This window comes from Maniola hyperantus, chromosome 21 (assembly GCF_902806685.2).
Source record: "Maniola hyperantus chromosome 21, iAphHyp1.2, whole genome shotgun sequence".
NCBI lineage: Eukaryota > Metazoa > Arthropoda > Insecta > Lepidoptera > Nymphalidae > Maniola > Maniola hyperantus.
This window is the reverse complement of record NC_048556.1, coordinates 5,608,948-5,621,113: the sequence shown is the minus strand read 5'-3', so window position 1 is coordinate 5,621,113 and position 12,166 is coordinate 5,608,948. Positions and strand designations below refer to the sequence as shown.

Below are 12,166 nucleotides of genomic sequence, written 5' to 3'. Positions count from 1 at the left end.
TTCTAAGTAGACTTAATTTTGCGATGCGCTCGGTAATGTAGAGCAGGCCTAATGTTAGGGCGAAATTCACTTTCGAATTGGCCTAAGTAATAACGCCTGTTCTCTGTTATTCATGATTGTAAGAAAATCGTGCCGATCATCTCTGTAATAGAATCATAAAATAGATTGCGTTTCTCAATTCGTCCCAGTTATCTGCGGAATAATGAATTGTATCTGCTATTAATATCTCGCACAAAAGCTGTCTATATTAAAAATGCATTATCTAATATTTTAGTGGTTGGTTAAACAAATAGTGCTCTATTGATTTAAAAACATTGATCTTTATCTATTTTAGAATTAGTAGGTCAATTAACAAGCCATAACAAGGATTTTAACAGCATTCCCTCATGATGAGGAATATTGTGACTATGACTGTATACAATCTCTAAACTAAAATAGATCTAAATGTACCTATTGCTAATATGGACTAAGAGCCAGCGCGTGCCAGACCTCCGTCATTGTATAAAAGCTGAAAGTGTCTCTGTGTATTGTCCCCAACACTATGAGGAACGTTTGTTTGGATCGTGGTGGCTTTGGGAGATAACAGGTAATAAAGGTGTATTAAATCTTACGTCAAAGTATAAAGTCTAATTTTTTAAATATTTTCTTCAGAATTTAAATCTTTTTTACTTATTACAGGTTTAAATTTACTTTAGGACTGTGTCCATTACAACTAGTGTACAAGTAGAATTATAGCCACATTGATTTTTTGTTTTATTTTATTTACAGTCTTTTAAGACCTAGTCACATTGTTTGTACTTAGCTATATACTTACAAGTAAAATATAGAGCTTGAAAAGAATAGAGTGGAATTGTTTTCATGGGTCTCGCTTGGATGCCGGTAGCTGCTAGCTACGGGCAGTAAACGGCTAAGTTTCACTAGCGCTAATGATCTATAATACGTAAAGGACCTTGCACATAGCACAACATGACGCTGCGTTTTTGAATAGGGACTGTATTACTTTCCATCGCTTTTTAAGTTATCTCAGAGTAGGTTAAAAAGTTTATTATTCTATCAGAGAGTGAATACGTTTAATGCAACGAGTAGCTAGTAATTACGTACTATATTATATACATAATACATTTAATCTACCTACACTAATATTATAAAGAAGGTTGTAAATTTGAATGTAGGAATCAGAATTGGATTATTGATTCCAGAGAATACCCCCATCTCCAGAACCAATAATCCGATGTTTAATTGAATAAACACTTTGCGTGCAGTATGTTGGTTGTAACCAGATATCGTTGTCATCATCAACCAATAGATGCACGTCCACAACTGGACATAATCTTGTAGGGACTTCCACATGCCATGGTCTTGTGCCACCTGACTCCCTACGATTCTTTTGATACCGCTGTCTATCTGGTCTCCCAACGCTGTGTTTTCTGGTATGTCATTCCAGTAGGTACCTACCATGACCAAATGCGTGGCGTTTAATGCTCTTGTGGAAAAGGTCTTTTATACAGTAGCGGTTTCATGCCACCGTGACCACTAGCTGCTAGCCGCTGACGTGGCGAAGTGGTGGCCATTAGTAAATGATTGCCAGTAATTGATTTGTGCCCTCTAGTTTATCCGGTCGGGCCGAGCGCTTTTTCATTTTCTAGTTTTCTGTTACGTTCTTTGACATTTCAATTATTATCGAGACATTATATTTTATCGTAGGGCAAATAATATTGTTTGTCGAAGGTATAGTCAAAATATATAAGTAGGCTATTAATATCCCACTTGTGGACATACATAGAATATTGACGCGGTATTTACGCATTTTTGTGTAAACTATATATACGAGCATGCCTTCAAAACATGGCGGCCCATTATCAGTCCATAGAAGTAGTTGAATAAAATAATAAAGCAGAGCCGCACCAACAGTTTCACGTAGGTACAATGTCTAAGTGCATAATTGCATATACAGGCCCAGGAAGGAAGAAAGAAATAGGTACGTATTCAAACTCCTACCATCACGGCTTCCTTGTCTATCCTTACTAAAATCCTATCCCACTGATTACTCCTTGCCTTCTCTTTCCTAACATATCCCTTCTTCTTTCACTTAGGCTTGCGTCGCCGGTACCTTCAGGGAGCGTGTGCGAGACATTGGTTTCACAAGTCGAAAACCAAAGTACTGCCGCCGATAGCGCCTCCATAGGGTGAGTAAAATTGACATCATCATAATCGCCAACCGATATGCCTACTGCTAGACCTACTCTTCTAGGGACTACAACACGCCACGGTCCTGCGCCACCTGAAACCACCGCAACGGTTGCCTGCGACCCAATATATTATTTTGTTGTAATCTATCTACCTTGTGACGGGTCTGCCAACACTGCTCTTTCCGGTGCGAGGCCACTACATGAAATTTATTTTGCTTAGCTTATAACGTAAGTACCTACCTATACTAATCGCAACCAGACACCCGTAAGCGATGTACCTACCTACCATGATTAATTTTGTTTTTATTTGTCGATATTTCAACCCAATAGCACGGGTCGTGGTCACGACGGGATTAATCGTGGTATGTACCCGTTATATACATTAGAAATATGAAATGTTTAACATCCGGATTAGGTTGAAATTAAGGTGGCATACTTTATCTAAGCATCCAGTAAAAATACGATAAAATTGAAAGCTTCAAGTCTTCTAAACCCCTGCAGAAAGCTATGTAAATTGTAAATAGTTAGTTCACATTAGACGTATGTACTTACATGCAGGATATTGCGGGTCGATGTGTGTCTCTTTGTGTTGCAAATGGGAAAGCAGTCGAGAAGTTTTAATTTTGGCTCACATCCAAACTGCAAAGACTGTTTATTCGTTTGACGGAAAAGACTAGCACTAACTATTAGGAAGTAATGTCGCGTAAACAAACTATGTAGGTATGTAATGTGTGAATAGAGTGGTATGTAAGGAATAGACGATACTTCATGTCATCTGTAAAAAAATGAGTATAAAACTGACATGCAGTAGATTTGATGGTAGTAAAAATTTCAGCAATAATTTAAATTGTAGGATAGAAATTCCATAAAAAATTCATCTTCATCATCTCGACCTTTCGCGTCACCGGCCCACTATTGAGCACGGGGCTCCGCGCAGAATGAGAAGAATCCACGACGTGTACCTAGGCACATAAGTGTAGATTGGCCGATTTCACACTAATTTGTAAACATAATGGAGAACTCTTAGGCATGTATATTTCCTCGCAATGTTCTTATTTTATTTGCTTACAAGTTAGAAATGCGTCCGGCGTACTGTGTCCGGGTTCGAACCTCTTGAATATAGGAGACCGAAGTCTTAAACATTAGGCCTAGGTATCACCATTTTTCTGAAATTATGATACGTTGACTCAAAAATATTCACTCATTTTTCTAATATTGATTGAACAGAAAATCATGCAAAGAAATAGCACTGAAATCTCGGTAAAGTTTTGTCGAACTAAATCAGCTTAATTGCCTATCAGAAAAGCTATCCCGCAAGACTAATCATAAACTAATAGATTACTTACTAAGACATTAAGGTATGACATTGTAAGGAGCAAACGTGAGCACGAATCATGCGAATCGTCCCGTCTCCGGCTGGCACGTCCCAATTCTTTGCGGGCCGATACCAACCGATCGATACGACAAATAATACCGTGATTGATGAGTTTCGGCTGGCGGAGTCGTTCCGAGAGTGATTGTGATCCCGACCTGGTTTGGAAACGAAATTATTTATTTGGGACGTGCGTGAGAAGTTATTATTTATTAAGGACATGTAAGAAGTTGCGAAGTTTTGTAAAGCTAATCCACCTACTTCTCAGCCCTCAATCCTTAATAGCATACAGAGGTCGTAAAAATGATTCCTCATGCGCCATTTTAACTCCACGGGTCAACTGTCATGTCAAAAAGTACAGTTCACCTCGTTCACCTTTAAAATCGTACTTTTGACATAAAAAATTAAAATGGCGTGTGAGGAGTTAAACTTTACGCGTTATTTGTACAGGTAGTAGAGAAGTTTTTTAGTTTGCAAAAATTTCGACATTGGAAGCTGGGTTTTTTAATTTATGGTTGTGGCAAACTATACTTGCCAGCCTAGGTGATAGCCATTGAATGATGCCGAAACCGGCACAGCCCACAGGCCGGTGTCGGACAGCAGCGACACCGGTGCGACCAGTCTAACCCTGCGATGACCAACACGCCTGCCCAGCGCGGTCATTAGGGGCAAAACCTTGTATGGGAGGTAACACAAAGCAAAGGCCCCTAGTCCCCAGCGGCCCCGCTAATCCTGGCTACGAGTCGTAGGGTGCCGCTAGATTCAGACGGCGCAAGGCCGTAGCGTGTGGAAGTCCCTACAAGAGACCTATGTCCAACAGTGGACGTCTATCGGTTGATGATGATGATCAATGAAATATGTATGATAGGTACCATATCATGGGTGGTTGAATTGTATGTTTGATCAAAACGCGTTAGTGAATGGTGCTTAATGTTGCATCATCATGTTTATTGCATTCTCTCTAGAAACTGTGCCGTCACTTCCTTACTTGCATATTTCGACGCATAATAACCGAGCGAAGGATCCATAACCATAATACGGGGTAATGAAAACTAGCAGTTATTTGTGTTTCGGTATTCAAAAGCTGATTAAAAGCTCGGCTTATATGGAAAAGCGTATACTTCATCATCATCATCATCATCATCATCATCATCATCATCATCATCATCATCATCAAGCGATAGACGTTCACTGCCGGACATAGGTCTCTTGTAGGGACTTCCACAGTCCACACACCACGTCTTGCGCCGCCTGAATCCAGCGGCTCTCTGCGACTCGTCTGATATCGTCCGGCCACCTAGTAGGGGGTATTTCAACACTCCGTCTTCCGGTGCGAGGTCGCCATTCCAGCACCTTGGGACCCCAACGTCTATCGGTTGTACGAACTATGTGCCCTGCCCATTGCCACTTCAGCTTCACAACCCGTTGAGCTATGTCGGTTACTCTAGTTCTCCTAGCGTATACTTCTTACTTAGTCATTAGTCATTATTGTATATCATTTATGCACCAGATTCCTCCTAATGAATTAGAAAACAAAAATCTTTTTAGAGATTAGAGAAGCTCTCAAAACTTCGACATCATTTCCTCACTTGCATATTTAGTGCATTGCATAATATTCAGTGAAAGTCAAGTGAAAAAGATGTAAATGGTTACACAAGATTTCAGAAGATAGGTAGTAAAAAGGAAGTACCTACCTACTCTATTTACTAGAAAGAGAGTCGTCATTAAAAATCAAAAAAATCAAAATCAAATAATTTATTCAAAATCCATACTAATATTAAAAATGCGAAGGTGTGTCTGTATGTCTGTCTGTCTGTCTGTCTGTCTCCTAGCTTTTGACGGCCCATCCGTTTAACCGATATTGATGATATTTGGTATAGAGATAGCTTGCATCCCGGGGAAGGACATAGGCTACTTTTTATCCCGGAAAATCAAAGAGTTCCCACGGGAATTTAAAAAGTCGCGGGCTTCACCTAGTAGATAATGAATTACATTTTTTGATTGTCAGTTTTTGGATTTGTAAGATACCTAGTGGTGACAATTTTTACGCAAATTTAAAACTAAAGCTACGAGGGTTCCAAACGCGCCCAGGTCTGAGACGAGAACACAATCGAGACACAAATTCGAAGACTTGCTTGTGATTTGTATTTACCAGTAACCTATACCACTTTACGATACAGCAGCATGGTCATCATTTTCGTAAAAGACATCTTAATAGACGTTTGTGAAATGCCAATGAACTTTATGAAGGCAACCTGGGACGATGAGTCTATCTCCGAATGACGCAGCAAACCATTGGAGCCCATGCTTAAATGCAGGCCCATTCATGTTTCAATACATTTATCAGTATTATCGGAATGCTCACAATAAACAACATAATTTACATTCTAGGACGATGTGTATAGATAAATAGTTTGTTGTAGCTTTGAATTATTTGCAATAGACTACTCTGAGTATATTGTTGACGTCGGTTTTATGTACCTACTTATTTACATTTTTTAAAGACGTTTGTAGACTCAAATAGGTTTGTCATCTATACTAGTGATAATAAAACTGTAACTGGAGGAACTATTCTGTCCATTAAATATATTTTGAAAATTTTAATTGGAGGAAACATTTATCGATATAGACCCCAAAACAATTTTTTTTGGAATTTTTGTCGGTCTGTCTGTCTGTCTCTCTGTCTGTATGTGCGCGCATCACGCGAAAACTACTGAACGGATTTGAATGAAATTTAGTACCACTTGGTAGCTGATACTCCGGGTTAACATATAGGGTAGGTAGTTTTCATTCAGAAAACAATTATTAGGGATTTGTCAGGATACGGGATCAATAATCATATGAGGTATCATATGAAAGGGCTTTCTTTACCTGTGCATTACAAAACAGATTTTTATTTATTTTTATGCAATATAGTTTTGAATTATCGTGCAAAATGTCGAAAAAATACGACTGTGGTAGGGAACCCTCGTTGCGCGAGCCTGACTCGCACTTGGCCGGTTCTTTGTGATGTAACCACAAATTCACGGTTTTCTGATTTTTCCTTTACTTGTGCTGTAAGACCTGTCTACCTATAGGTTTTCTTGACAGACACGACAGACGAACAGACAGACAGACAACGAAGTGATCCTATAATGGTTGTTTTTTTGCTTTTGTGGTACGGAACGGTAAAAACTTGCGATAAATCATAATTCAGTAAAGAAAGTATCTAAAAAGACGTAACAGGTACTCTCACTTTGGAAGCATAATTTATTGTTCATGTATTGATAAAGTATAATGGTTCGGTTTGGAAATCTTAAACCGCATAACCGTTTCAAGTATTTGGTGAAACAATGGAGAGTTTATGCCAATTGTGGCCACTTAGTGGTCACAAATAAAACGGAGGTGTCCGTTAAGATTCCAATTCAATCTATTTTACTTGTTAGTTTTTAGGACAGAGTATTTCTGAGGGAGAATCTGCTGCACCTTTGTTTGAGTTTCGACATAGACAGTCATAATAACTTTACTAAGTTTATGCTCTTGAGCAGAATTATCAATTATGTACTTTTTTAGGGTTCCGTACCTAAAAAGGAAAAATGGGACCCTTATAGGATCACTTTGTTGTCTGTCTGTCTGTCAAGAAACCTATAGGGTTTACTTCCCGTTGACCTAGAATCATGAAATTTAGCAGAAAGTAGGTCTTATAGCAGACATGAGGGGAAAAATCTAAAAACCGTGAATTTGTGGTTACATCACAAGAAAAAATTTAAAATGTGTTCATGTACAAATATTGCTGTTTTCAAATTTCAAAGTAAGATTACTATTATACCAAGTGGGTTATCATATGAAAGGGCTTTATTTTTACATTCTAAAACAGATTTTCATTTATTTTTAGGCATAATAGTTTTTGATTTATCGTGCAAAATGTCGATAAAATACGATTGTAGTATGCAACCCTCAGTGCTCGAGTCTGCCTCGCACTTGGCCGGTTTTTGACTAAGGAATCTCAGTTTAGCTAGAAAGGATAGATAGATAGATAGAAATAGTTTATTGCACACAAAAAAAATATATTACATAACATGACAAAGAAACTAAAAAAATAAATGTATGCAAAGGCGGCCTTATTGCTCACAGCAATCTCTACCAGGCAACCTTTGGTGAAAGGAGGAACTAGTAGTTATGTTTACAACAGTAAGCTAATTTTTAAGGCATTTATCATCATCATCATCATCATCGTCAATCCACTGATAGACATATTATATGCCTTTCTCTGTCCTCAGCCTTCATCATCCAGCAGCTTTCAGCCCTACTTTTTGGTATTAAAAAGTTAATAATTCCCTCTAGACATACTGACAAAAAAGATAGGTAGATAAACTTTTAAGAAGCATCAGAACGAAACCATGAAATTAATCAATATGAAAATTGCTGGTTGTCTGCTACTATTCAGAAAGTATTTCGTGGCCCGAATATGAAGACTATCTATAGAAATGAGAGATAGTGGAACCGAAGTTGATGTTACATTTTGTTACGGTATCATTTATCAAGACATCTCTTTCAATAATCACAAAGTTAGACTAGCCAACTTTCAAATCCAATTGGGTATTTGCCTACTTTTCAATTTGATAAATATTATTACTTTATTATAAATTAGGATAAAAATATTGAAATCTAACAAAGAATTACAAAGGTACAGGCATTTTAATATTGGAGTGGGAGGGTCTTCTATCCCTTTCTCGCAAAACGAAAATTTGTATGAAACCGCACGAAGCTACAATGGCATTAGTAGGTGTGACGTTAAACTGCTGTATCGCTATCTCTGTCAAATCAGAAATATTTAAATGCCTATAACTTTTTTGTTATTTGATCGATTTAATTACTTTTTTCAGTTTACGTCATTATTTTTATTCTAGTTTATAATAAAAAAATTGGAGTCCAATACCCAATTTAGGACGGCAGCCTTCCTTTCCAGCAGCCGACTTTTGTGTTAACTGAAGGTTTTTGAGGTTTGCTTAATTATGCAGCCCGGTTTTATTGTTATAATAATCACTATCACTATCACTGCCCATTCATATTACGAATTATACATACTTAAGTGTGTTGTTTGTTGGTTTATTGGTTTGTTCTTCAAATTACGCAGCAGCGGAGCAACGGATTTATTGGATTTTTTACATAGATATACCTAGTTAAGGACCTGGAGAGTGATATGGGCTACTTTTATCCCTAAAAATCGGAGTTTACACGGAGATGAAGTCGCGGGCATCAGCTAATAATATAATACTTATGTAAAGTAAAAATTTTAATCATCCTCGACAAATCAAGGTTGCCATACCATTGGATTGTAATCAGAATCGATTCCATAAGGCAAGTGCAAATAATATAATATCTAGAAGCCTCAAAAGGTTGAACAGATTTTAATCAAACTTAGTTAAGTTCTTAAATTAAGTTAAGTAACAGGCTTTCGAATAAAAGAAACCGCATTCAAATCGATCCATCCGTTTGAGTTCTAAAATGCTACAGACAGACACACAGATACTCAGACAATGGACACACACGTAACTTATGGTGTCGGAATTCGGATTAAGAACTAGGTTGGAACCATAGATAACAGAAGTTGGAACACAGTTTATAGCCAGCTTATTGATGCATCTATAGAAGTTTTAAATTCGAGTGGGTAGGTACTAGGTACCATTTCGTTTTCTCTCAAATGGAATTTATTAATATCCGTAGATCATCGGCGGAGATTGCACTGGATCCAAAGACAATTCCGAGCCTGTCGACACTTGAACACCTCTTGATAAAGCGAGCTATCGCAGACGGGCGACAAATATCTGTCATAACAATATACGTAAACCAACAAACGAACAAACAAACACACTTATTCGCATTTATAATAAGGGGTAGTGATACCAGTAATCATCAGTACTATCATCTGTCTTCGCTTTTGCTAGCGTTCTGGTTACATCCTGTATACATACCCTACAAACCCGTAGATTGTGGACACGGTAATATAATGTATAATATGTGTAATATATAATGTGTATAATGTAATGTAATGTATAATGTATATAGATAATATTACCGTGTTGTAGACGATGTGTATGTTAATGTTTGGCAATTTCCGATAGCCATTTCATATTCAAATAGTCTGAAGTGTATCCTGTTCCTTATCCTCCACAATGTCGATGAGTTTGCAACTTTTGTGCACAATCACTCAGCAATGTAAACCAGTCAATAATGATAGATTCAATCGATCAACATCATCAACCCATCGCTGGCTCACTACTGAACACGGGTCTCCTCTTAGAATGAGAAGGGTTTAGCCATATTATAGCCATTCTATCACGGTGCCCATTAGCGGATTGGCAGACTTCACATACCTTTGAGAACTCTCAGGCATGCAGGTTTACTCACGATGGTTTCCTTCGCCGTTAAAGCAAGTGATATTTAATTGCTCAAAACGCACATAATTCCGAAAAGTTAGAGGTCCGAACCTCGATTAGGATAGAACCTCCCGAATAGGAGGCGCGCGTCCTAACAACTAGGCTATCACGGCTCTCTATCAGCAATTACATCGCAGATGTACCCGTTGTCGGAAGGGCAATTTTGTTATATTTCTGTAACCAGACAATCGAGTCAATTATACATATGTTTAAAGTAATAATATAATTAAAACCGTTTACTTGTAGCGTTGTAGTACATTAATAATTGCAATCTGTTCAATAATAATTGCAGGACTGTTAGATATTATATAAGTACCTAAGTATTTTTCTTGAAGGCGTAATAATTTGTCTATCTATTGGAATGTAGTGCACAGAAAATGTTTAAAATCTTTTTACATTTTACGCAATATATACAACTATTTGAGATAAAACTTTTGCATTTCTTGTGGTCAACTTTTGTAATTAGATTTAAAAAATCAAAAATTAAAAATTATTCTTTAGGTTTGAAAATATAATGTATGTGAGCGAAAGGTAAAATAATATGATACAATCTTTTATATCATGCTCATAATAAAACATTAATAATATAGAAACAAAACATCCAATACAGGTGACAGTGACGAGTAGATACTTTTATTTAGTGATCTGAGGATTATTTATTATTTATTTATAATTTATTTACTGAGGATCTAAAACCTAAGAACAAAAACCATCAGTTTTCATCTAGTGCTTTGGTCTAAAAGCGTAAAATGTTCACTTTTCATTAAGTCGAAATAAAATTAAAATAAATCAAAATAAAATAAATAAAACACATCTGTCGCTTCGCACTCTCGCACAATGTAAAAGATACATTCCTGGTGGAAATGCTGTCCGGTAAACGAGCATTGATCAACGTTAATTAGGACGATCAAAACAGAAACCTTTGACAGCACCCTATTGTCGACGAATGTTTAACAGCGAAGGGCGTGTACGGTCGAATGCGCCGAGCTTTCGATTGTGACGCGATATCGTATCAGTTTCGGATTACACCATCGCATCGATGCGTAGTAGAGGAAAGTCAGTGTCAAGTTGTGCGTTAATTAATATATAGCGTGTATTACGAGTTACGACATGTAGTTTAGATCTTTTTAGGGTTCTGTACCTCAAAAGGAAAAAGGAACCCTTATAGGATCATTTTGTTGCCTGTCTGTCCGTCTGTATGCCGTGTCTGTCAAGAAAACTTATAGGGTACTTTCCGTTGACCTAGAATCATGAAATTTGGCAGGTAGGTAGGTCTTATAGCACAATAAGGGAAAAAATCTGAAAACCGTGAATTTGTAGTTAAATCATAAAAAATTTAATGTGTTTACGAAAAAAATATTTTGCAAAACCAGTTAAAGATGGCGTAGTCCGTTATTAACTTGCAGTATTCTAGATAGACCACCAAGTCAGTATTTAAAACAACCATGGTTAAAGGTGTGGTTTAAAATTAACAAACCCTGGTTGATATTCAAAGTTTACAGGTAACCGTAACCGAGGTTTAAGTTACGCCAGTTATTACCGCCTGCTAAGTCCTGAGAGACACGATCAGTAGGTAAAGGTATTTAAACTGCAAAGTGTCGCTACTAGATGGCATTAAACAGTCGCTTCGGTACTGAGAGAACATACGTATCACAAATTTCGTCACTGGCGGTAAGCGAAAGCGTGGCCGAGTTGGTCAAGGCATCGGGTGCAAACCCAGAAGATGCAGGTTCGATTCCTGCCGGTTACGCAATTTTTGATATGTATTTAAAATTATTTAGTAATTTCCTTGAAGTGTAGGTAAAACACTAAAAAATTATATAAAATAAGGTATTTAAAGTCTCGATAGCTCAACGGTTAAAGGAGCGGACTGAAAACCGAAAGATTTAAATCCCACCCGTTTGCTATCCCACTATTGTCATACCTACTCCTAGCACAAGCTTTACGCTTAATTGGAGGGGAAAGGGGAATATTAGTCAGCAATGAACTTGGCTAATATTCTTCAAAAAAAAGGTATTTAAAGTACCTACGGTTTTAGCTTTAAGTTAAAATGTAGGGTTAAGGGATAACAATTGGGTACTATAGGGCTTCTTTCTAAGGGCAGTTTTAAGGCAAGGTTAAGAATTAATTGTAAACGAATATACCCATCAAAATATTTAAGACTAGCTGATGCCCGCGACTTCGTA

The 12,166-nt window shown here is 37.4% G+C and overlaps 1 protein-coding gene across 4 annotated transcripts in view; it reads left to right on the top strand.

Annotated features, from left to right (window-relative positions):
• The window catches only part of Jupiter (microtubule-associated protein Jupiter), a 175,964-nt gene that overhangs the window by 9,667 nt on the left and 154,131 nt on the right, over positions 1–12,166 (top strand). For 3 of the 4 annotated variants that reach the window (XM_034980109.2, XM_034980106.2, XM_034980105.2), the window contains exon 2: positions 2,094–2,186. The exons of the other annotated variant lie outside the window; for it this stretch is intronic. In XM_034980109.2, the coding sequence (XP_034836000.1) occupies positions 2,094–2,186 (93 nt within the window). The remainder of the gene's footprint in view (positions 1–2,093; positions 2,187–12,166) is intronic. 4 annotated transcript variants of the gene reach the window in all.